The 23,729-nt window shown below is 35.6% G+C and overlaps 1 protein-coding gene and 1 long non-coding RNA gene across 6 annotated transcripts in view; one reads left to right on the forward strand and one right to left on the reverse strand.

Moving 5' to 3' along the window:
- The window catches only part of SLC6A6 (solute carrier family 6 member 6), a 57,831-nt gene that overhangs the window by 28,279 nt on the left and 5,823 nt on the right, over positions 1–23,729 (reverse strand). For 3 of the 5 annotated variants that reach the window (XR_014491349.1, XM_083353827.1, XM_083353828.1), the window contains exons 2-5: positions 19,433–19,468; positions 14,485–14,550; positions 1,338–1,577; positions 1,100–1,234 (exon numbers count right to left, since the gene is read on the reverse strand). Coding sequence is in view for 4 of the 5 variants with exons in the window: in XM_083353827.1 (XP_083209953.1) it covers positions 1,100–1,234; positions 1,338–1,577; positions 14,485–14,539 (430 nt within the window). In the remaining variant the exon portion in view is untranslated. The remainder of the gene's footprint in view (positions 1–1,099; positions 1,235–1,337; positions 1,578–14,484; positions 14,551–19,432; positions 19,469–23,729) is intronic. The other 2 variants (XM_083353829.1, XM_083353830.1) reach the window with 2 other exon arrangements.
- Positions 73–19,582, forward strand: LOC310635184. Its single transcript, XR_014491350.1, has 3 exons — positions 73–257; positions 4,282–4,330; positions 19,478–19,582. It is a non-coding gene; the product is annotated as an uncharacterized lncRNA (long non-coding RNA).

A 23,729-nucleotide genomic window follows, 5' to 3' on the forward strand; every position in this document is an offset into this window, starting at 1 on the left:
TTCAAACACAGGTTCATTGGTAGATAAGGTCATGTGAGCTGTTACTCAAATGCTATACAAGCAGCTAGCTAATGATGTATCACTGGGAATAAGCCTTTCTGATCTTAACCTCACATACTTGACATGATGTCTTAGTAATTTTCAATGGATTTTGATTCAAGTAAGCACTGTGGGAGACGAAAAGAGGGGGAAAAATCTGGTCTAATCTACAGTCTCTTAACAAAATACCAAATTGCCCTGGAACAATTTAATGATCTGTAAGTACATGAGCTGAGCAATAATTTATGTTGTCATCAGTCATGGTAACTGTTCAAATTCTTTATCTTTGGGGGGCAAATGTCTAAATTTGGACATCTGATGAGAGAGAGGGAGGGAGGAGGGAGGAAGAGAAAGAAAGAAAGAAAGAAAGAAAGAAAGAAAGAAAGAAAGAAAGAAAGAAAGAAAGAAGGAAGGAAGGAAGGAAGGAAGGAAGGAAGGAAGGAAGGAAGGAAGAAAGAAAGAAAGAAAGAAAGAAAGAAAGAAAGAAAGAAGAAAGTGGGGACAATTAAAAGAAGGCAATGTTTTAGATTTCTATTTAAGGCCATTTTGTTGTCAATTAAACAGGAACAAAATGGGATACAAATAAATAATTAAATCTGTTACTATTGTTGTAAGAAAATGCTTAACTATACAAAAGGTCAAACAGTATGGGGCAAGGTTTGGTTGGAAAAAAAATCCCTATCCATCAAATTGCATTATTGGTATAACTATCCTGCTTTTGAGGAGATTTCAATTCCTTTGAGAATAATGACTTTAAATTTCTATTTAAAGTGATTTTTTATTTCAAGTCTCAAACAGGATTTGTTCTTGGACCAATTGTTCTACTACCGCTATTCTATTTCATCCTGAAATGCATGTGACAGCCTTTCACATGGATGAAAGGAAATTAATGGGTGAAGAATTTCAGATAAAACCCCTTCTCTGCTATTAAAAACCAAGGCTTCTCCATTTGCCTAGCACCCCATCCTCTCACATACACTTCCTTTCTGTGCTAACCTAACACTCTAACAGAACCTCATAGCATACTATGAATTAAGGAAGTAGAAGATAAATAACCAACCAGAGAAAATAGGGCAGATCTTTTCCCAGCATGTAATTCCTCCTTCAGAGGTATATTGTCCTAGGGCCACTTCCAGAAAGAATACAGGAAGACCTCCCCCAAACAAAAAAATGAAATAAGGTATGAGAAATGCACCTGTAGAGGGGAAAAAACAGAAGGGTGATTAGGAAGATTTTATGACTTAGCAAAACAAACATTCAGACCAATAACTAATTATGAGCACAGTAAGGATACTCACCTCCGCCATTTTTATAGCAGAGATACGGAAATCGCCAGACATTGCCTAATCCAATAAACCCTCCAGCTACGGACAACAGAAAATCAATCTTGCTGGCCCATTTTTCCCGTTGTGGAGGCTTGCCCTCTGCCTCATCCTCAGGCCGTGTCCCAGGGCTCTTGCCAGGGGAAGGTTTAAGGATATCCTTGTGAAAGTCTTTCAAACACTGCAGCTTCTCCTTTGTTGCCATGGTTTTGTTTTCTAGAAAGATCAAAATTACAATATAAGGTATATAAACCGATTTACTTAACAGACCTTGCACAACAGGTCCATCTGCTTATGCAGCATGTTGGAAAGCGCCTATGCAAAGTCAGTAACCAAGCCAAGGTTCCCAAAAAATCAATACGTGCACAAGAGAGATGCAACTAATGATTAGTACAAGAATGTCTCCTTCCTTTAACAGGTACAAGGAAACTTTTTTTTCATAGTATGAAATTAGCATGCCAGGTTCTTGAACATTCTGGGTAGGTGGTCATTACTGTGCTAAAGGAAGCGTTAACCTATCATGATGGCACTTTATTTGCAGAGACTGAAACCAGTAGTAAGTCTCATCTCCCCTTTGGTCTGGAAGGAACACGGAAGCTAATTGTGAAAGCTAAGCAGTTCATGACTTAGTACTGCTAGGAGTTATTCTTTCACCATCCAACAAATCCCCTTGATCAGTTTTATGTTCATATTAGTACATTAGCCTAATTCATCAGGTAAATTGGAGTTGCTCATTGTAAAAGATATGCCCACGATTACATCATTTCTTTCTTTTCACAGTGTCAGTAGTTGCTCCTTGCCTGAAATTGTACTTTTAAAAAAAGATACCTTAAAGATTTCCAACAGAATAGCTTTTAATAAGTGTTTGTCAAATATAATGCTTAATCCTAGTAATATAAATATAAATATAAAATAGCAATTCCCCTACCTCTCCTGTGTTTACCCTGGGCCTGTTTATCTAGTCATAAATAAGTCTTTCTGAATTCTGAATTATAGTGTTACCTCATTCCATCATTCTTTTAGCATTTCATCTAAATTGTTTTTAAAAGATTGGAAATCCTCTGATGCACCCTAAAACTGCATTCATTCATACAGCAATGGTTATTAATTAATGGCAAGTCAACGAGAAGAGTTGCTTAATACCAAATCTAAAGTATACTAAACTTTCAGAAATAATCCTATCTTTTAAAGACTGTTTTCAACTTAATATGCTATATTTATCATTGGTGATATAATATCACTGATTTAAAAAACAAGATTTCATCAAGATAGACTTTCGGTAGTAATGAGCCACATAGTGAAACATTATCTGTGAGAATCGTGCTTTAAATTTGCTTTGAATTACAGAAGAATATGTGAAAATGTTTTTGACAGCATAAAATTAGCTCCTTTTTGTAGACATACTTGTGCACATTTGAAGGCACAAGAGTTAATAAATTCTCCCCATTTGTGTCAGATTGATTTTCTTTTAGCACTGAAATGTTCTGCAAATATATATACAAGCAGTCCCTGACTTAGAATCACAAGGGGACAACAGAGAATGAGGTGGCTGGATGGAGTCACTGAAGCAGTAGGCGTGAGGCTAAATGCACTCCAGAAGATAGTAGAGGGCAGGAAGGCCTGGAGGAATGTTTTCCATGGGGTCATGATGGGTCGCACACAACTTCACAACTAACAACAACAATAAGTCCCTGACTTAGAATCACAATTGGGACTGGAGCTACATATGACAAAATGCTGGAGAGGAAAAGGGTTTAAAGACTTTTTAAAATAGAGCATTTTATTTTAATATAATTTAATAAAATAATCCATTAATATAAAAATAAAAACCATTAAAATAGAGCATTCAAATCTAATCTCAATAATAAAAAGAAATTGCCTTGTTCAAACCCAGTGTTTAAAGTAGTAATACATCTGACTTATGGAAACTAGGAAGATTATTTGATCTACTGTATATGTGCATCAGTGTAGGATGTGAATGAAAACTTTTCCATGAACTATACAAATCAATCAAGTTAAATATGTGAGAAAACATATATGTTAATTGTATCTCTGAACATTTAATAGATATTTTAAAAACAGTTAATAACCATCTAGAAATTTCTTAAGATGTCTTTCATGATGATATTATTTAAATAATATTTAGTTTTACTGAGTGTATCTGGATAGAAAATATATAATAAAAGAATGGAAAATATCAGACAATAGTAAATTAAATAACAAAGTTAGTCAATTTGTCTCAAGTATTTGATTCAATACAGTCATGATGGTATAAAAGAGAATGCTAAGCAGGTATATTAAAGAATATTGTAATTGTGTTTATACATCATGGTTAACCTGCTCTATGAAAATCCTAGGGGGTGTATTTGCTTCACATGTTAAGCTTGACTAATTTTAAATTTCTTTTGGTTTTCTCTTGTTTTTGGTGGCTTAGCGTGTTGCACAAATTCCCATTTAATTAGCTTAGAATTCAACATATTGCATAATCCTTAGAATGAGTGATTCATGAGATATGTTGGATTAAAGGGTCAAAAGGTAATATTCATTATAGGTACAGCAGTGGCAGTGAAGAACATTTTTTTATTTATTATCCTTGAGAAAGAACTGTCTTCAGATATCACCAAGCCAAATCTTCACCTCCCTTTAGCCATCATAAACATGGAAAGCTAATGTTTCTGATCAGGGAAGAGAGGAAATTTGAAAATTTGAAAAAAGAACAAATAGGGATATTTGTATATAATCTTGGGTATATTAGCAAACCTCTTTTTATAAGTCCAACTGTTTATTTTTCAATTCAGGCTATTTTATATATTTGTACACCAGAACCAACTGTGATGCAAATCACCCAGTAACACTCTTTCCGTCTATGAGTTCTCAATGATTTACAGGAACTTGGGAAATATTTTTTTTTATGTTTCAGTGAGGTTTACAACAGGTAGCAGCAGCACCTGCCTGATCCATGACTAAGGGTAAGATTAAGTTTTCCCATTGTCAGTGCAAAGAAAGGAACTGGAAATTCTATCTTACTGAGGCAGAATCAGGATATATGCTAATATGCAGAGTTACATTTTTCTTGGCTGCTAACTGGCATTGAATCTTCCTCTGCCTATTATACAGCCCAGTATTTATGAAAACTCCTTTCTGCATCAGTGGACTCTGAAATGAACATTTAATAGGAATCATGTGTAAAAGCTTGTTGGTGACCCATGCCCAAATTTTGTTGTGTCTACTTCTTGGGAATGAGAGCAAGCCGGAAGAAGAGGAGAATTGTGATTAATAAACACAAAACAATACAGCTACTCTAAGTTACCAGGTTAGATTAAGTAGAATTGAGATTTTCTGAATCGTTTCTGACTCAGTAATAATAGAGAACAGTTAGCCAAACATTAATAGATGCTTTTATAAAGGAACATATTATTTCAGATATCATGAAATGGAAGTACTGCTTAAAAACTGAACAGAGGTTATTTGAAATAATTATGTGATCTCTTTATTTAAATAAAAAGATTCACATTTTAAAAGATTCTTAGTTTTCAAATGCCTAGTTGTTGTTGTTTTTTTTACAAAAAATGTTATTTTCTAGTTCAGGATCCTGTTAATCCCTAAATAGTTTACAGCGGATGAAATGAGCTTGCTTAGGCTATTTTCATATTGGCCTATTAAAACTCTTGTTTTATTGCACATATTTTAGATGTTATTCTATGCCCCATACATGGACACTACCAATTGAAGGAAATACCAAGGAAGATAAAAAGGGCACTACAAAATTGAAGAGAAGTCTCAAAAAATATAAAAAAAAAATAAAAAACCCAGTGTTTAACAAAAGGCATTGTGCTGAGCATTCACGTGATTTGTGTTTGATTTCCTGCAATTTTATTTTACTGATTAAAGCCATAATTACTTTTTATAGATAAGAATCAACAGTCTGATATAGAGTTGGAAGGTATTTTGCAAATACAAACTACAGCTATTTTATCAGTTGATAAGAAGCAACTTACATTCTTGAATAATAAAATAATTGAATAGTTCCACTTCTGAAAAACATACCAATTTCTAGGAGACATATGTCTGCTTTCCCTTCAAAAAACAAGAGCTTGGGTCAAATATTTAAGATAGTTGAACAATGAGCCAAAGCTGCTATTTATAGCAAGAAACAATATGAATGTAGCCAAAGGAAAGTTCCTCCCAAAATTACCAAAACAAAACAAAAAACACCCCTCTAGGACATAAATGAATGCTATTTTACTGATGATGATCCAAATCAGTTCCATCTAATTCACAATCATTAACCAAGTTGTTCAATTATATTACATTGATGAAACTATTACAGTTTACTACTGGGTCTTTGGCTTCCCAGACACAACTTCATTAAGGCGTTGTCTTTATTGGCAAACATTTTTTGTAATAGGTCACCATTTCTATTTGTAAACCATTCCCTAAGTATCCTCCAGTAAACTATCAATTATGATATGGACAAGAGATTCTGTTCAACAGGATTTTCCCAATATTACCTCAGCTGATTCTGAGCTATTTTCACCAAACTAAAAGAAGTCAATAAGACTGCATGACCAGTCCAGGAGATTGGCTTTTCTCAGGCAATAAAACTGGTGTGTGTGTGTGTGTGTATGTATGTGTTGACTCAGCCTTCCATCCTTCCTAGGTAAAATGAGGACCCAGATTGTTGGGGGCAATTAAGCTGACTTTGTAATAATGCCGCTTGGGGTGTGTGTGAAAGCCCTAATAAGCAGGCATATACATAGAATGAAGGCTACTGCTAAGCTTGTAAGCCGCCCTGAGTCTTCGGAGAAGGGCGGGATATAAATGGAATTAAAATAAAATAAAATAAAATAAATAAAATACACACACACACACACACACATACAGTACATACATACATACACAAGTTCAAACAACAAGGGGAAGTTCTCAAGAATGGCAAAATGAACACCTATATCCTATAACCGTGGTGGCGAACCCATGGCATGCGTGCAACAGGTGGCATGCAGAGCCCTCTCTGTGGACACGCGCTCTGTTGCCCCAGTTCTAGGCCTTCAGCTGGGTTTTATAAAACCTTTTAGCTTTAGGCCTCCGCTGCTGTGTGCAAAAAAATCAATTTCAACTTCTCACAGGAAAAAAAAAGATCTCACAAAGTTGGAATTGATTAATTGAACTTTTTAGTCCCACCAAGTCTGCCATTACCACCAGTCACGCACACCCAATGGGCCACACCACCCAATGGGCCACACCCACCCAATGGGTCACGCCCACCCGGCACCCGACGATACATAAGTGGTTTTGGGTTGCAGTTTGGGCACTCGGTCTCTAAAAGGTTCGCCATCATTGTCCTATAAGAACATGGTAACTTCATATTCTGAACAGTGGTTTTAAAAAAATGCATCAAAACACCTTTTTCTAAGTGGTTTACAAAATCTTAAAATCCTAGAACCCATGCACAGAAAACCTATATCCTCCTCCTTATATAATACTTCAAATTCCTTCCAAATCTCACTTTAATATTTTTCAATTCCATAAGGCAGACATGTCAAACCCGCAACATATCGCACATGTCGCGAAACATATCAGGACGGTTTTGCTATTGCCGACAATGGGGTGGGTGCAGCTTCCAGATGACGTGTCAGGCCCGCGGGCTGGAAGTTTGACACCCCTGCCATAAGGAATTGAATTCAAATTATATATTTGAATTAACTTCTATTTTCAAAACATTAGAAATAGCATTGTTAATGAGAATTAACTAAAAGCTAGTGAGGGATCACAATCAATCCTCAAGATTCAGACTTGAACCTAGAAGGCTACACATTGAGTTTTTATTGTTGTTATTTTGTTTAATTGAAGAGATAAATAAGCTCCTTAGATATTTCTATGTCCTAAAGGTACGGTACTTTTTCAACTGGACTTTCTTGGTTTTTGTTTTGTTTTGTTTTTTGAAGACATTTCGCTTCTCATCCAAGAAACTTCTTCAGCTCTGATTGGATAGTGGGGAATGGAGCTGAAGAAGCTTCTTGGATGAGAAGCAAAATGTCTTCAAAGAAAAACAAGAAAGTCCAGTTGCCTCTTGAAAAAGCACCTTTGGGACAACCATGACCAGGATGACTGAGAATCTCCATAGACATTATACTTTAACAATATAGGAAGAGATTCCTGTATACTTGCTCTATCCTATCCTTCCCTTTTCTCTTCTGACACGATCACAAGGAGAATGAAAAGTTTTACTTCTATTGCAGTTTATCATGACACTAAAGCCATAAATGGTGGTTATTTCTAAATATAACTTACAAAAGAAGACAAGTCTTAGATCACTTTCGGACAAAATTCCAAACTGTACCTAACATATGTTTATGGGCCTGGTGGCAAGGGAATTTAGGGGCATGAGAATTGTTCACATAAATTTACGGGCTGAGACACCAACAAAATCACTTGTGAAAGAAGGAGCAGAAGCTGCAATACTACTAGAAGATTCATTCATATAAGGTTGTCTGAATGGAGCTAGTACTCCAATAAAAGAATATCTGTAGCTCAGAATTGAATATGGAGTCTTTGGTGCTCTCTGAACTTCATTGTTTGCTTGCAGACCTTTCATCAGCTCACTAGGTAACATCAACAATACTGCTCAGCTAGTATTTCCTAAAAACAGCTTTCCACAGGTGAAGCTATATGTATATAGTTACTGTTAAACCTACAAGAATTACTCTAAGAATATGATGGCTCTCTTAAATACACGAATTGTCAGTTCTTAAATGACCACATTTAAATGACCACAAACTGTCTTCAGGCTTCAATTAACAATCCCTGGAGTGATTGTTACTTACTAAAAACTTAATAACTGACAATTATTTACAAAGGATCACCACTTACCCACTTCTTTTAAATTACACCATTATGTCTGATACAAAATTGAGAACTCTATGCTGCAGCACAAATTCTCAGACAGCAATCTAAAAACAAATGTTTAAATTAGCCTTAAATTACAAATTAAATTCCTATAAACTAAATTAAAAAAAAAAACACCTATGCCTATGGAAAGGAAGATAGGAATGAGCACAATTTCCCAATTTGTCTGTTGTATCCAGGCCAATTCCGAATCTAATGTTCTCCCTTCAATTACCTAGAAATAAAATATAATTTGTGTTCCACAGATGGGTAAAGAAAGAAAACCACTTAAAGCACTTTTAACATTCATGAAATGAGTCTAATAGAGACAAAGACCATTAGCTATTCTAAGTATTCATTAAAATGATAACGAATTAAAATAGAGGTCAATCCATTGCAAACTGGATCGTTTACGTTGCTGATCACAGCATCAACTCCAAGTAAGAAATATAATTAGTACCAAGCTCATATACTCTCTATAGCAAAGAGAGCCCTGGCATTTCCAAGTACTGCTGCTTTTTTTTTAAAGAAAGGATATCAACAATAAGACAAGTTGCCATAAGGATGGGAACATAGAGTGAAAGAGACCATAATGTTTCTAGAGAGCTCATGCTACAAATTATATAACCCTGCCGTTACAAATGCTGCCATGGGACTACTTGTCCTTTTCCAAACAAAATAAATAATAGCTATGATCATTGATATTCTCAGCAAACCAGAATTTCAACAAAATGGCAACACTGATATGAGGACACCATGACACAATCTCTGTGCTTCCATACTTGCATCCCAAAATTTGACCCAACAAATTGATGTTATTTACACCATTATGTAATTTAATCTTTTGTCTGCAATGCCTACCGCTATCTTTTGTTGATATCTTGTTTCCCTTATAGTTTATAGTGTATTTTATACATATATAATAGTCTATGTCTACCTCTTCTAGTACTCATTGAAAAATTTCTATAATAAATTTATCTGAAGATGTCTGGAATGAAAAACATGTTCTCATCTTCTACAGCTTTATTCAGATGTTAAGTTAAAATACTGCAGCTACCTGTGTCTTAATTTTATATGCTAATAAATTGAACATTTTGACAAGGTAGTCTTTAAGATTGCAAGTGACTGGCAACTTTTTCATTTTTTTGTTTGAAAGTCTTTCCCCTCTTATTTCTAGTCTTTCCCATTATCTCTTTGTTCCTATGCAGCTTGACTAACTAAATTATTCCAGATAGCTAATTAACTGCACTGTAAAATGTAAAATGCCTGGAGTTTTCAAACAGTCAGCATCCAATAAACTATCCTTGTCCCATTGATTTTTCTAAAGGAAGTACAAAGTATACCAATCCAAATTAAGACTGCAAAATGGAAGGGGAAGTTTAATCGCTTTACAGAATTCACACATTACTTCAATGCACAGAAGAAACAACTTAAGTTTCCTCTTCTAAATACAAATCACAAGGGCAGCTAAACCTGCATATTTTATGTGGTATGCAATTTAACTCTAAGTTGCCTGGGGGATTTCATTGATGCAGATATTTTTTAAATCACCAAATAATAATCCTTCATACATTCACAGAATTATAAAATTAGAAGAGACCATGAAGATTGCCTAATTCAATCTTCTACAATTTAGAAGAAAAGGTATTCATGATCAGTAGCTATTCAGCCACTTCTTAATCCCTCCAGAGATGGAGAAACCATAACATTCATAGAAAGATATTTCCACTGTATATCACAGGCATAAGAAATGAAGAGCCAGGATAGAGTTCAAAAGCAGTGCAAGTTTATTCCATACAACCTCTACAATAGGGGTTCCCAACCAGGAGTGCTTGCACCCCCTTGGGGTGCGAGATGATTTTGCAGGTGGTGCAAAAACTTGGGTTTTCAAAATCATAGTGTATATGCATAATTCGTTGCCATTACTCTGAACTTTTGCAAGGGGTGCGAGAATATATCAGAAGCGTTCTAGGGGTCCAGGGTATAGAAAAGCTTGGGAGCCACTGCTTTACAAGAATCTGATCTAATAACAGTCAAGGCAAATAGGCACTAAATAAGAGTCAACAGACATCAAGGGGGCTGGAGTTAGGTCTCTTTAGAGCAGACATGTCAAACTTGTGACGTCACATGACATCGCGCAACATATTGGGACGGTTTTGCCATTGCTGGCAATGGGGTAGGCGTGGCTTCCGGATGACACATCTGGCCTATGGGCCGGCAGTTTGACACCCCTGCTTTAGATTTAGGACTCCAGACTGATAATGTGTTTGCCCTCAGACCACCCCCCCAAGTCATCTCCTAAAGTATATATCTTACCATCAAGTTCTTCTTTATATTTAAACAAAATCTAGGGAGGGGGAACTTATATGAAAATGCTCTTGTTTTTATGGCCTGGAAAATAGTTCCTGAACTTCTTCCCTATAGCTTCCCTGTGCATACTTGAGTTTGGCCATCATGTCTCCCCAGGCCTTCTCTTCTTTAGAACTGACCACCTCAGGTTGCTCCAGCCTTTTTTTTTACTGGACGTCTCAAGTCTCCATACCATCTTTCTTGCGCTCTTAAACTACTCATGATCTTACAACATATAAAAACCAGATTTTCCTTAATTCCTAAGAATTTAATTTTTTCTGTATAATTCTCTGTACATTAAAATACTAAAAGAATAGGATAACATAGAATAATAGCGTTGGAAGGAACCTCGGATATCTTATATCCAATCCCCTGCTAAAGCAGAAGACTTTATACAAGTAGAGACAAATGGCTATCCAGTCTCTTTTTGAAAACTTCCAGTGAAGGAGTATCCAAAATGCCTGGAGGCAAACTGTCCCCCATTGATTGTTCTCACTATCAGGAACAATCTTTAGCACAATATAGCTAATAAAACTTTTGACAACAAATAAAAGGCCAGTGTGTTTTTTTAAAAAAATGTTTTACATTTCAGAATGGTAACAGAAAATATTAAATAACTGATAAATGTTTTTGTTCTTTGGTGAAGTAAAAGATATGCAGTTATTTTGGCTTGCAATGTTCTGCAAACTAAGGTATGTTTTTAAAAGGACAACTTATCCTTCATTTTCAACAATGTTGGAAACATTACTAAAATTAATCTTAATGAATATTATTTCAATTTTTCTTTTTCCAGTTCCAGCTGAGTTCAGAATGATTTTGCCATCATTATATTTAGTTTGTGTTAATCGCACACAGGCAATTTGCACTCAGTAAGCATGCAGACACATTACAGTTAATTTCAAGGGTATACAAAGCAAAAGATTGTACAAAATCCCTCTGCTGAGAATGACATTATTAGGAAATGGAAATACTTATAGTTTCTTAACTATTTTGTTATACAATAGGAGTAAGAGCTGCATTAGCCAAGCAACATTTTATATAAACAAAAAACTGAAATTAAAATCTTAGGACACTAATATTTTATGCACATACAAATATAAACAAATTTTCTTGCATAATATGCAGCTTGAAAGAAAGGCAGAAGAGGAATAGGAGACAGTTAGCTACATGAAATAAATACAGTTTTTGTGGGGTTTCCTGTTGCTTTCCAGAAAGCCAAAGTTCACATTTAAAAGGAAAAATATTCATATTTTTATCGTATTCTCATAGGAAAAATTAATATGAAGCCAAATAAAATTATATGATTATAGTAAAACTAGCTTCTAACTGTTTAGAATGAAAAATACTAAAACAAATAATAACAAAACAATATAGACAAGAAATATAAAATACATATCAAATGAAACTATATCATGAACTAAAATCTTCCAGATTTCTTACAGTTCATATATAGAAATCTATTAGAAATATAAAAGATTTGCAATGCTTTCTTGTGAAGAAAGGATAAAAAGACTATTTCACTATTATGCTAATCAAGTGTCAGACAGCCTCTGTTCATATGAAATTCTGCATTCTAAGTCTCAGATTCTAAAGCAAATGATAAAATAATCTAGGGCATATAAATGAATTATGAGTAATTCTCATTTTTATCACATGGATAAAGATAATAGTTTGAACTTTCATCACAAAAACTAGAAGGACTGAAAGAGCACTTTTCTACTTTAAAAATCATTTATAAGCATTAATTTTGGCAGGAAATAAGAAAACATTAAAGGATAAAACAATTTAGGCAGATATCAGAAATAAAGCTCTTTTCTCCTTCATTTGTAGTGTATTCTATGAAATGCTTTGAACAGGTGTCTGGATTAAAATATAGGTAACTAAATATTGAAATAAATCTCCAAATAATGAAATAGGTCATTTACACACACACCCGGCAATACTTTGTTTTTAATTATGGAATTCAGAACAACAGATTTGTTTATTCTAGAACAAGAACAGTATGCTCTTGAGCAGTGCTTTTCAACCTGTGGTACATGTACCACTGGTGGTACTTTGGCACCTGGCAGGTGGTACACATGACAGGTTGAAAAGCACTGTTAAAAAAAGTGTAAAAGTGTAACGTGGGGATGAACTGAAGCAATGGCAATGCCGCAAAGGCCTGTGGGAGAGCCAGGTGGAATTGCAGTGTTGCCAGGGCTCTGCTGGGCACCCAGGATCTACACGGGGCTCTAGCTGTTTGGTGCTTCTGGAAGCAGCGAAAGGGAGTCAGCTGCAGCTACACCAAAGAGAAAAGGAGGAGGGGGAGGGGGAGAGAGGAAAGGATATAAAAGGAGGTTTTGAAGGGAAAGGGAGAGAAAAAACCCGATGGGGAAAGAGAATGAGAAATACGCAGCCTTGGGGAAAAGAGTCAGCTATAGCTATATCTAACAGAAAAGGAGGAGGAGGGGGAGAGAGGAAAGGATATAAAAAGGAGGTTTTGGAGAGAAAAGGAGAGAAAAAACAGACAATGGGGAAAGAGAAGGGGACAGAGTAAAAGAGACAGAGGAGTTTTCTTTGAGCCAACCAGGAGAGAAGGGGATAGAACAGTGCAAAGATTAATGTCAGAGAAACAGGCACAAGGTTTCTCATTAAAAGTATGGTAAGTGGGTATACAGATAGTCCTCAACCTACAACCACAATTGAGCCCAAAATTTATGTTGCTAAGTGAGAAGTTTGTTAAATGAGTTTGTCCCATTTTATGACTTTTCTTGCCACATTTGTTAATTGAATCACTGCAGTTATTAAATTAGTAAACACAGTTCTTAAGTGAATCTGGTTTCCCCACTGGCCTTGCATGTCAGAAGATCACGACACTGTGACCATCAAAGATATGAATCGGTTGCCAAGCATCTGAATGTAAATCGAGGATGCTGCAACGGTCATAAGTGTGAAAAATGGTCATAAGTCACTTTTTTCAGTGCCGTTGTAACTTTGAACAGTCACTAAGCAAACTGTTATAAGTCGAGGACTATCTGTACTTTATCACTTTTTTCCTTGCGGGGGGAGGTTTGATCATATTTTTGACACCTTGCTAGGTGACTGGTGATATTCGAATACTGCCATATCCTAAAAGTGGTACAATCTGTGAAAAGGCTGAAAAACCCTGCTCTTTAGGACAGATTCAGATAGATCTAAGGGTGGAAAAGAGATCTATTGCACCAACTTTGTGCTAACAGTGCTGTTATCCACAGATCTGGTCCTATCTGCATATTAATACGTGTTGCAAGTAGTACCCTCCAAATGTCCTCTTTGGCTACACCAGATCCCTCTAGCAGTGGGAATATTTGCTTGCTTGGATAATCTGAATCTCCGCCTTTGGTTAATAGAGTTGTGTCTTCATTTTTGTACTTTTTAAAAAAAATAATTTTGGGTTTTTAATGTTAATTCCTCAGAAAAGACAACAAAAAAGTTTCTAATTCCTAAGATTTGCCCAAGAAAAATATGTTACCATGCAAATATGTTTTTAAGAGGTGCCGGCAAGCAATTCAAAACAAGTTAGTCTTCAAATCAACATAGCCATTTGTCTGGATGTCTTTCTATTACACTCTATCTCTGTATATTTGAATAACAAAAATGGCTACATTCTTTATACAGACAGTAAAATTATTAGAGTCTGAGTGTGTAGTGTGATGATAGTGAAAGATTGGTCATGGTGAAACATTTCTGAGAACTGAAGAATTGCTCCTGCCAATACAACACATTTTGGAAAAACAGAAAACTACTTTAAATGTTTATGGAAAACATTCCTAAATTTCCCAAATACATAACACAAACAAGGTCTCAAGCTCTCTGCATCAGCATGCCTCCCCCAATTTCACAAGCACCCCACCTTAGCTGCACTCACCAGTCAGAACGTCTATCCCCTCCTCAATGTGGATGGGCAGGGCTGGTTCCTCCATAGGGTAAGACGCTGATAGAAAGTAATGAATGTTGGTAGTATTTGTTGCAGCAAATGAACACAGAAAGATGGATCCTTCTGAGCATTGCAATTAAAATAATATCGGTGATGACAATGAGCAATCAACTTCCCCCCTATGGAGTTGCACATTAAGAAATACTGCACTCCAGAACTAACTCTGTTGCGACTCTCCTTATAAAAAAATGCAATCCTGAGGTCCCTAGTCTGGGAAAACCTATTTCTGTCAGGAGCTAAAGTCTTCAGTATTCCTGGACCAATTGAAGATTAATAAGGATACAGAGCTTTCTTAAAATTAATTATTACAAAACAAAATGCCCAGAGTCACTCTGATGGTGAGAATAGCAACATATAAGTTTAATAAGTAAATAATATATATAAGCTCTTTATTTTCTCAAGTTATTGTATAAAACATAAACATTTTAACAAGCCTAAAGGTTGGCGATATGTACGGTAATTTTCCAAACTCATTTATTCCCTGCTTAAAAATGTATGCCATAGCAGTTAAAAGGAACCAAAGAATTATGTCATTTATATTGAAGAGACTATGAGCAGGAAGAAATATCTATGTGAAATATTACTCTATATAGGTTGTGCAGATATATACAGAACTAACCATTGGCATTTCCAATCTGATTTTCATTACTGCAAGGTACCACAGCAATAATTTTGATGTACTGTATTGTTTATTTATATATGCATAAATTGAGTCTTTATACTGTTTTCTTGTTTGCTGACACATTACTTCTGATTCACCAATTATTATTAACTGCATATACATCCAGATATCTATGTAGAATATCTGCCCTTCACTGCTTTCAATGAAATGAGATGTGCTGCTAACATGTGCATCTAAATGCCAATAGGTGAGGTGTAGTGTTTTTGCTGTGCATTTTAATGCATATCCATTTTGGCTTATGTAGCCTTTACATATCAAAGGCATCCTGCCTGGGAGATTAAAGAATCCTTGTAAATCTGCAGATTAGATTAAAATAATATGCCATTTGCGATGCAGGGTTCTTCAAGGCTACTATACTATAAAGATGACCTATTCCAGGGCTAAAATTATATTCAATGGAACCCTACAGTTCCATGAGGATGGGTTTTCATGAGATCAAATGCATTTTTTTACTGAAATATAGTCTGGTTTTTATCACTAGAATTTTATCTCCTGGTCAAGGATTCTGGGAATTTTTAAACTAAAGGACTGCAACTTGCAAATGCTTGAAAGCTGCTATTCTGCCTGCTAAATTGAAGATCCTAAAGAGAAGAATAAAGCTTAGCAATATATGACTGCTAGATCTGTACTCCGTTTCAGATACGTTGTACATCACCCAGAATCACTTACTTGTGAATGGACAACTATATAAATGAGAAATAAATAAATAAATAAAATATTCCTAAAACTGAAGTTTCCATCTTCTATATTGACCGTTTCCAAGGTGGTTTGAAGGCAGCAAACGTATGAAACTATAGAAGCCTGTAGTCCCAGGTTTGTGATGGAGAATGCATATGTGTATAAAAGATATTAAGAAAAGCCAGCACAATATTTCTGCATCTCTCAAGGACCTCATAGAAAGCAGAAAGGTAGATTTACAACTTTTCTTTTTCCTGCCAACTTTGTTATTTGGCAAACTTATATATAATACCCTTCCATTTGAGAGCAGATCCTATGAGGATTTCATTTGTCCCTTATAAAATAATTTTAAAACTCTGCCTCTGAATCTTAGTTAATAATTGGAAGAAGCCATGCCCAGTCTGAATCGGTACACCAAGGCATCCAAGGTGGACCTATGGACTATGTTTCTATTTTAACTTTGCAACGGATTTTCTTGAATTGCTAAGCTACTCTTATTATCTTGATGTTCGTAAATACAAGGCATAGGAAATGGATTTATCACTGCCTCCTTTGGCTAAATGTTTCTCTTTCTCAACCTACTCTAAATTAATCTAATTAAATAGTATGTGCTCCAGGAAGGTGAGAGGAGGTAGTATATAAAAAAAAACTATTGTGCTCAGTAACATTGGGTTTGCCCTTTCCATGCTTCTTCAATGGCAGTGTGATCTAAGAAAGCAAACCCAAGTTAAATTCAAGTAAATTCATTTATGCACACACCCTACCATCTGTTATACAAGAAAGAACAGATTGTGCACACTGTGTGACGTTAATTATTTACATTCTAAAGTTCTTACTAAGGATACTGAAAAGATCAGCCAGTTCACTTTCCAGACCAACTAGGAATTGTGATTAACCTATCCTGAATGAGGGAGGACCCTTTTCTTTCACCGATGTGTAGAGACAATCCTAATAATGCACTGGCTCGGTGAGAATGTGTCACAGGTTTTGGGTACAGAACCTGGCATACAGTATACTGTCCTTTCTTCCTCATATCTCTGCTTTGTGGTGTCTATTATCCAGAACTACTGCATAGTAAGACTAATAAAGTTGGATCTGAATTATAGGAGAGCTTGTTTCTCCATTGCAGCCTGTTCAAAAACCAGTGGGTTTGTATGGAAGCCTTTTTAGGTCATTCCACAAGCTAATGAAACAAAATGAACAAATACAGAGACACTTCTGTTCCTGCATTTGTAAGTGCCGACATCTTCGTTAAAAACTCCATGATAGGGAGCAAGATTACTTTCCAATTTTATATCATCGAGATCAGTGCTTCTGAGAAAAAAAAATAGTCCTCTCACTTATATTAAGGGAAATGGTAGAGATGCACTGTTTTAGCTTTTAACCCCTCCCCTCCTTCGTTCGGTACTATCACTAATTGTTTAATGGTTGCTTTGCACACTACACATTACACTAGGACTTTGCACACTATCTCTGTGTGGAAACTCCCTTGAAGTGGTGTCAAATGAAGGCAGAAGCTGCCTCTGCACATTCCCTGAAAATGGCAGTGGATGGAAAACCAGAGCAGTAGAGAAGAGCATAAACCAGCTTCTGCCATCCAGTTCTGTAGTTTGGCTAACAGTGGTCTAGGTGTACATTTAATCTATGGTATTACAGAGCAGAGCCAGGGAAGAAAACCCCATTTTTGTATTATAAAATTTTATTTTGTATAATACCTAGAGAATACATTGTATGGACATTTTATAATTATGAATAATAAATAGAATAATGTAAGAATGATGAAAGCTCCTGCAAAAGGAGAAAGCTCTCCCTTACTACTTCTCCCATTGCAGGAATCTCCAAAACCCAAACACACTGCCAGGTTGAAGGAAGTTTGCAAATACATTTCTGCAAACACTGGTAGTAGCCAGCACAGTAACAATTAAACATAAGTGTGCACTCTACAAGTTGCTTTTATTCTTAAGTCAAGTAAAACTTTAGCTCCACAAAAGCAAAGACCCTTGTTACTGAGAAGCTTTTTGAACAATCTATTATGGAAATGTAAGTTACCATTCTTGCTAATGAATTAATTAAAGAAAATGAAAAGCAACAAAATTGTTTCTGAGCTTGCCATTAGGTTAGGTACGGTGCACATACAGAATATGATATAAAACAAGAGCCTCTATACCACCATTGCTGTCATAATTTTATTTTCCAAAGCCAATTTACCTTTATCAAAGAAATATATTTAAACTTAAGAGAAATCTTTCCATGACTGAAGTAAACATGATGCATTTCCAAATACATGGATTTTAGTTTGAGTGCAAAAATCATACCCAAGATGTATATGAACTTATTAGTTGTAATTGTTCAAGGGGAATGGCAAAATCCCATGGGTTCACCTACACGTATGCAGGTTCTCATGAAGAAAACGCTTCAGAACTTGTCAAAATTTACAACTAAGCCAAAACTGGCAAACAAGTGTGTTAACTCCTTTCTGGCATCCCACATTGATTTTTTTGTCTTATCTTTTATATTCCAAGCCACAAGTCAAAGACAACTTGTTCTGTTTATCAATAGGGTCATTTGGAGAGCTTTTTCATCTGAAGAGCAAAAGAAAATGCCTTAAATAAATTTATGTTTACCACAGCTTGTTTTGTTTTCTCTAGGTGCAATGCAAAATAAGCCACTGAACCATTCTCTAGCACAACCTTGTGGTGAGAATATTACCTGTATACACAACACAAGGTTCTACTTCAGCTTGCTCGACATTAACTACATTGTGGTGCCCTGTTAACTGTGAATCAACAGGCTGACTATAGTTTACTGGGTGTATGAGGCTGCTAAATGTTGATATATACATTATATAACATGATAAATTATAGAAGGAGCTGTGGAGTATTACTTGAAGTCTTATCCATATAGGAACTTTGCAAATAAGAGTAGAACCTAAAAATTTAAAGCACATTTTAGTCAAAGCCTGGAAGCAGGAAATTCTATGCTGATTTGTTCTATTACCATTGAGTAATCTCTTGTGGTACAATCTTAAGAAAGTTTATTCAGAATTAAGTTCCACTGAAGTAAGTATATTTAGGATTTCAGCACAACCTTATGTTGGTTCAGAAATAAGTTTCTTAAAAGTATACTGGGTCCTCCAAACATATAAATGGGGTATACTGGACTGTAACTTTAGGCAAGAAACACACACCGCTGGTTAAGATGAGGTCTGGTCAGCTGGCTATCTACAGACTCAAAAATTGGGGAATGTTGTGGAAATTATGTGCAAGATATGAGTGATCTGCAGCCACTGATTATGACTCAGTCTAGGTACATAGGCATGTAAATGACTAGACTTTGACTGGGCAAAGAGTTCTAAGAGATCTGAAAATACTGTTTCAGCTCTATATCATAGATGTGTATATTGAGGATATAGATTTTATCATCTTTCTATGAGCAGAAGATGAACATCTGGATTCTGAATATTTAAGATTATATTGCTAATGTTACAATGTGTTTATTAACAAGCATAAAAACACTTACATGAAAAGGAGTATCTCCAGAAAGGATTTTCTCTTCCTGTTTCAGAAAAAGAAAAAAAAATAAAATAAAACAAAACAGAACAGAAGAGGATAAAACAAAGCAAAGCAAAGAAAAATAATGATGCAAATGGGGGAAAACAAATGAAGACCCTTTGGCTTAAGTTAAGTAGCAATTTAAGAAACAGCTAGAGCTAAAGACTGTAAAATCATAATTTTCTCTAATGTCCTGCATTAATGTAATAGGCCAGCATGAAATTCTGGAAAACCATCTCAAAATTAGGTTGATTTCAAGATAAAATCTTTGTTTCCAATACTGTTCTACCTAACATGATAGAAGACTTTTTTTCCCTTGCTTTCTGTGACCTTTGTTTTTTTACAAGCTTTTTTCTAGAACTGAAAGATCAAGATTAGTGGAAGCTACTTTATTCTAGATCAATTCATCCATTTCATCTAGAAATATCCATTTCTGAGGTATAGAGTCTCTTTAGTGTTGAGAGTTGTCTCATAGCACCACCTGCCTGGTGCTATGAGTTTGGCACACAGTTTGACTTTTATCCTCTGCTCAAGTACAGGTAGTCCTTGACTTACAAACATTCATCTAGTGACTGTTTGAAGTTACATCGATAATAATAATAATAATAATAATAATAATAATAATAATAATAATAATAATAATAATAATAGCAGAATAGACAAGAAAGAACTAGAGAAGATATCAAAATACAAAGACCTACAAACAGAAATAGAAAGACTGTGGCAAAGGCAAGCAAGGGTAGTACCAATAGCAATAGGTGCCTTGGGTGCAATCCCAAAACAACTGGAGCTCCACTTGAACACCACTGGCATTGACAAATTCACCATTAGTCAATTGCAAAAGGCAGCCTTACTAGGAACTGCTTCCATCCTGCGATGATATCTGTAATACCATCAAACATCCACATCTGCCTATCTCAGGTCCTTGGAAAGGACTCGATAGGTAGACAAAAATGCCAAATCCAGTCTGAACATCTGGCTTACTGTGCGAATAATAATAATAATAATAATAATAATAATAATAATAATAATAATAATAATAATAATAATAATAAAGTTGGAAGGGACCTTGGAGGTCATCTAGTCCAACCCCCTGCTCAGGCAGGAAACCCTATACCATTTCAGACAGATGACTGTCCAGTCTCTTTTTAAAAACTTCCAGTGTTGGAACATTCACAGCTTCTGGGGGCAGGTTGTTCCACTGGTTAACTGTTCTCACTGTCAGGAAGTTTCTCCTTAGTTCTAGGTTGTTCTGTCTTTTTTCCATCCGTTGCTTCTTGCCCTACCTTCAGACTAATTATCATTTTTTACATTTACAACTGTTGCAGCATCCCCATGGTCACATGATTAAAAATCAAACACTTGGCAACTGATTCATATTTATGACAGGTACAGTATCCCCATGTCACATGATCCTCTTCCGCATTCTTCTGACAAGTAAACTCAATGGGGAAACCAGATTCACTTAACAATCCTGTTACTAACTTAACTGCAGTGATTCACTTAACAAGCATGGCAAGAAAGGTTGTAAAATGAGGTCTGATTTGAATAAATTATCTTCATCTTCGGTCTATGGAAAACATACCTCTGCAATTCCACCCCTCCTACATTACAAATTCTAGAGGATTAAGACAGAAAAATTAAAAGGTTACCAGAAAGACAAGAGACTGCCATGAGATATTGCTTTTCTACAGATATTTCTCAAGAATTCTGTAGGCTAATAAAATACTTTTTACTTTGCCCTCTTTCATTCCATAGTTCGGCTAACTACCTATGAGTCTATCTACTCCAGCATGGCTTCCAAAGCCCATGATTGTTGAGAAATTATGAGAACAGCAGGCACAAAATCCAGTATTTCTAAACACTGCCTCTATCTATTCCTACCACTTTTAAACCATTTCCAGTGTCTCACAGTCATGGATCCACATTTTCTAACTATTTTGCTGAATACCAGCACACTTCTGGTTTTTGGCAAAATCACACCGGTTTGCTTAATGATGGTGGTGTTCATTTAATGATCATGGTTTTGCTTAACAACTGTAGTGATTCTGTTAATGATCACCAGAAACAAGGTTGTAAAATTGGGTCAATCACATGACCAACCAGCTTTATAACTGTCACAACTTATGACCATTATGAGCAGGCTCCATTAGAGCCATAAATAAAGGACTACCTATACCTTGGTACAAGGATACTGAAAGAATAACAGATTTGTTATCCTTCATTCCCATTTTCCATAAATTAGGCCTTCAAGATGAGCCACGATTGTGATTCTCAGAATTTTTCAGTCAATATGCTACCTTAAATTTTATCTAAAGCTGATGTTCTGACTATATTTTAAATGAGCATAGTACAGTACTGCTTTCAGATGTTTCTGTTTCTCCAAATGCCATTTAATATTGAGCACATAGGATATCATACAAAAATAAAATAAATTAACAAAATAATGTAATTATTTAATTATAAATTAAAAATAACTGAAACCAAGAGTAGTTGAAACTGCAGTCCTCTTCTCATAACACTGTCAATTCAAGTTCCAATCAATGGATAACCAAAAAGATAAAATTCCTGCCTTGTATAATTACAGGTTACTTAAGAGAATCATATATCTTGTCATCATTACAATAGTTTCACATATTCACCGTGCTTATTGCTTACTCCTGGCACAAATATGTACCGGTATGTTAAATAATAAAATTCAGCAGCAGTCCATAATAGCAACACTAAAATTGACCAAAACTTAAAACTATCATGAGGTGCTACACAAAGAACATTATTACTACCATTTATGTAGTTCACTTTTCATTATGATCTAGTCTAGAATTATGTTTCTAGCTATTCATACCCTTCTCAATAAATCTGGCAGCTATAAAGCTAGTTACATATGATCATTGGATAGATAAAGTTTATTCATGAGCTCAAATGTTAATTGGAATCATAACTTATTTATACATAGGTCTCTGAGCGAATTCATAATATTAAGCCTATGAATGACTGAGAGAACAAATAAATGAAGTAAGAGTAGTAAATGCATTGCTGATATTGTAACAGAGCTTTTACAAGATAACCCTGGATGTTTTGTAATTGTTAATTGAAGATAACACACACACACACACATAAGCTAAAGAAAAGTATAAGCTTCTTAAGATATAAATAATCCCAGTCGTGATCTAAAGATCCTTCCAATGCTACCTTTATTATAGGAGTAGACTGGTTCATTACTACAGTGCTCACAATTCAAGAACTCTGAACAATTTGGCATAATGAACAGAAATAATTAGCTCTAAATTTGTATAGAGGTCAATAGACCCAACTCCTTTACTCCTATTTTCAAAAAACTAAGCAGCACTTGGGAGATTTGTGAATGAAGCCTTTATATCTCTGATCACCTCCAAGGAATGAAGGCGCTGTACTCCCTGTTTTGGCTTTTGCATCCCTGAGTAATTGACATAAATGTTATGCCAATATTATAAAGAACGATTATTAAAGCTACAACTGAACTGAGTAAACGATCCAGCCCTAAATTTTCTATTCCAGTTCTTTTTCCACTCCACTCCCCTTTCTTCATCTCTTTTGAATTTAGCCCCTTGCCTTTGATCTATGGTTTTATCCAAAGTTCATGCTCCTGCCTTCTTCTCTTCTTCTAACTCTTCCCTCCTTCTTCTCTTCTTCTAATGCAGTGTGAGATAGAGTAAAAAGTACATTGTGACATCAGCAAGCATTGTCTCAGGTTTCTTTGTGTCATTCCTTAAGAGTACAGAGAATTCTGATTCAAGGGCTGGGATTGGTATAATGGTTGCTGATGTCACAAACACATTGATTTTTTTCCACCAAGCAATCTTGTTCTAAAGAGTAACCATGGAGCATTGGCAAGGCTTCAGATTCCCAAGCCAAAGTATTATCTTGCCCTCATTTTATTGCTTGATTGATTAAATTTAGTTGCTGCCCATTTCACTTTGAAGTGACTCTGGGCAGCTTACAGCATAAAAACGTTAAAATAATCAACAATAAATATTCCTAACCCAATAATATGACAATACCATCCAAGTAAGATCACGGACATAGGATGGGGGAGCCGGATGGTAAGTGAGAGGTGGGATTAGTTCTTAATCGCCACCAGTGTGATGCTCCCACATTGGGGCCCCATCTGATAGAACCAGCTCTTAAGGCTTTTGCAGAAGATCAGAAAGGTGGGAACTGATCTCATCTCAGGGGGTAATATTCCAAAGGTCAGGATCCACTGGCACAGAAGATTCTTCCCCTGA

The sequence above is a fragment of the Vipera ursinii genome (genome assembly GCF_947247035.1).
Source record: "Vipera ursinii genome assembly, chromosome: 2".
NCBI classification, from domain to species: Eukaryota; Metazoa; Chordata; class Lepidosauria; order Squamata; family Viperidae; genus Vipera; species Vipera ursinii.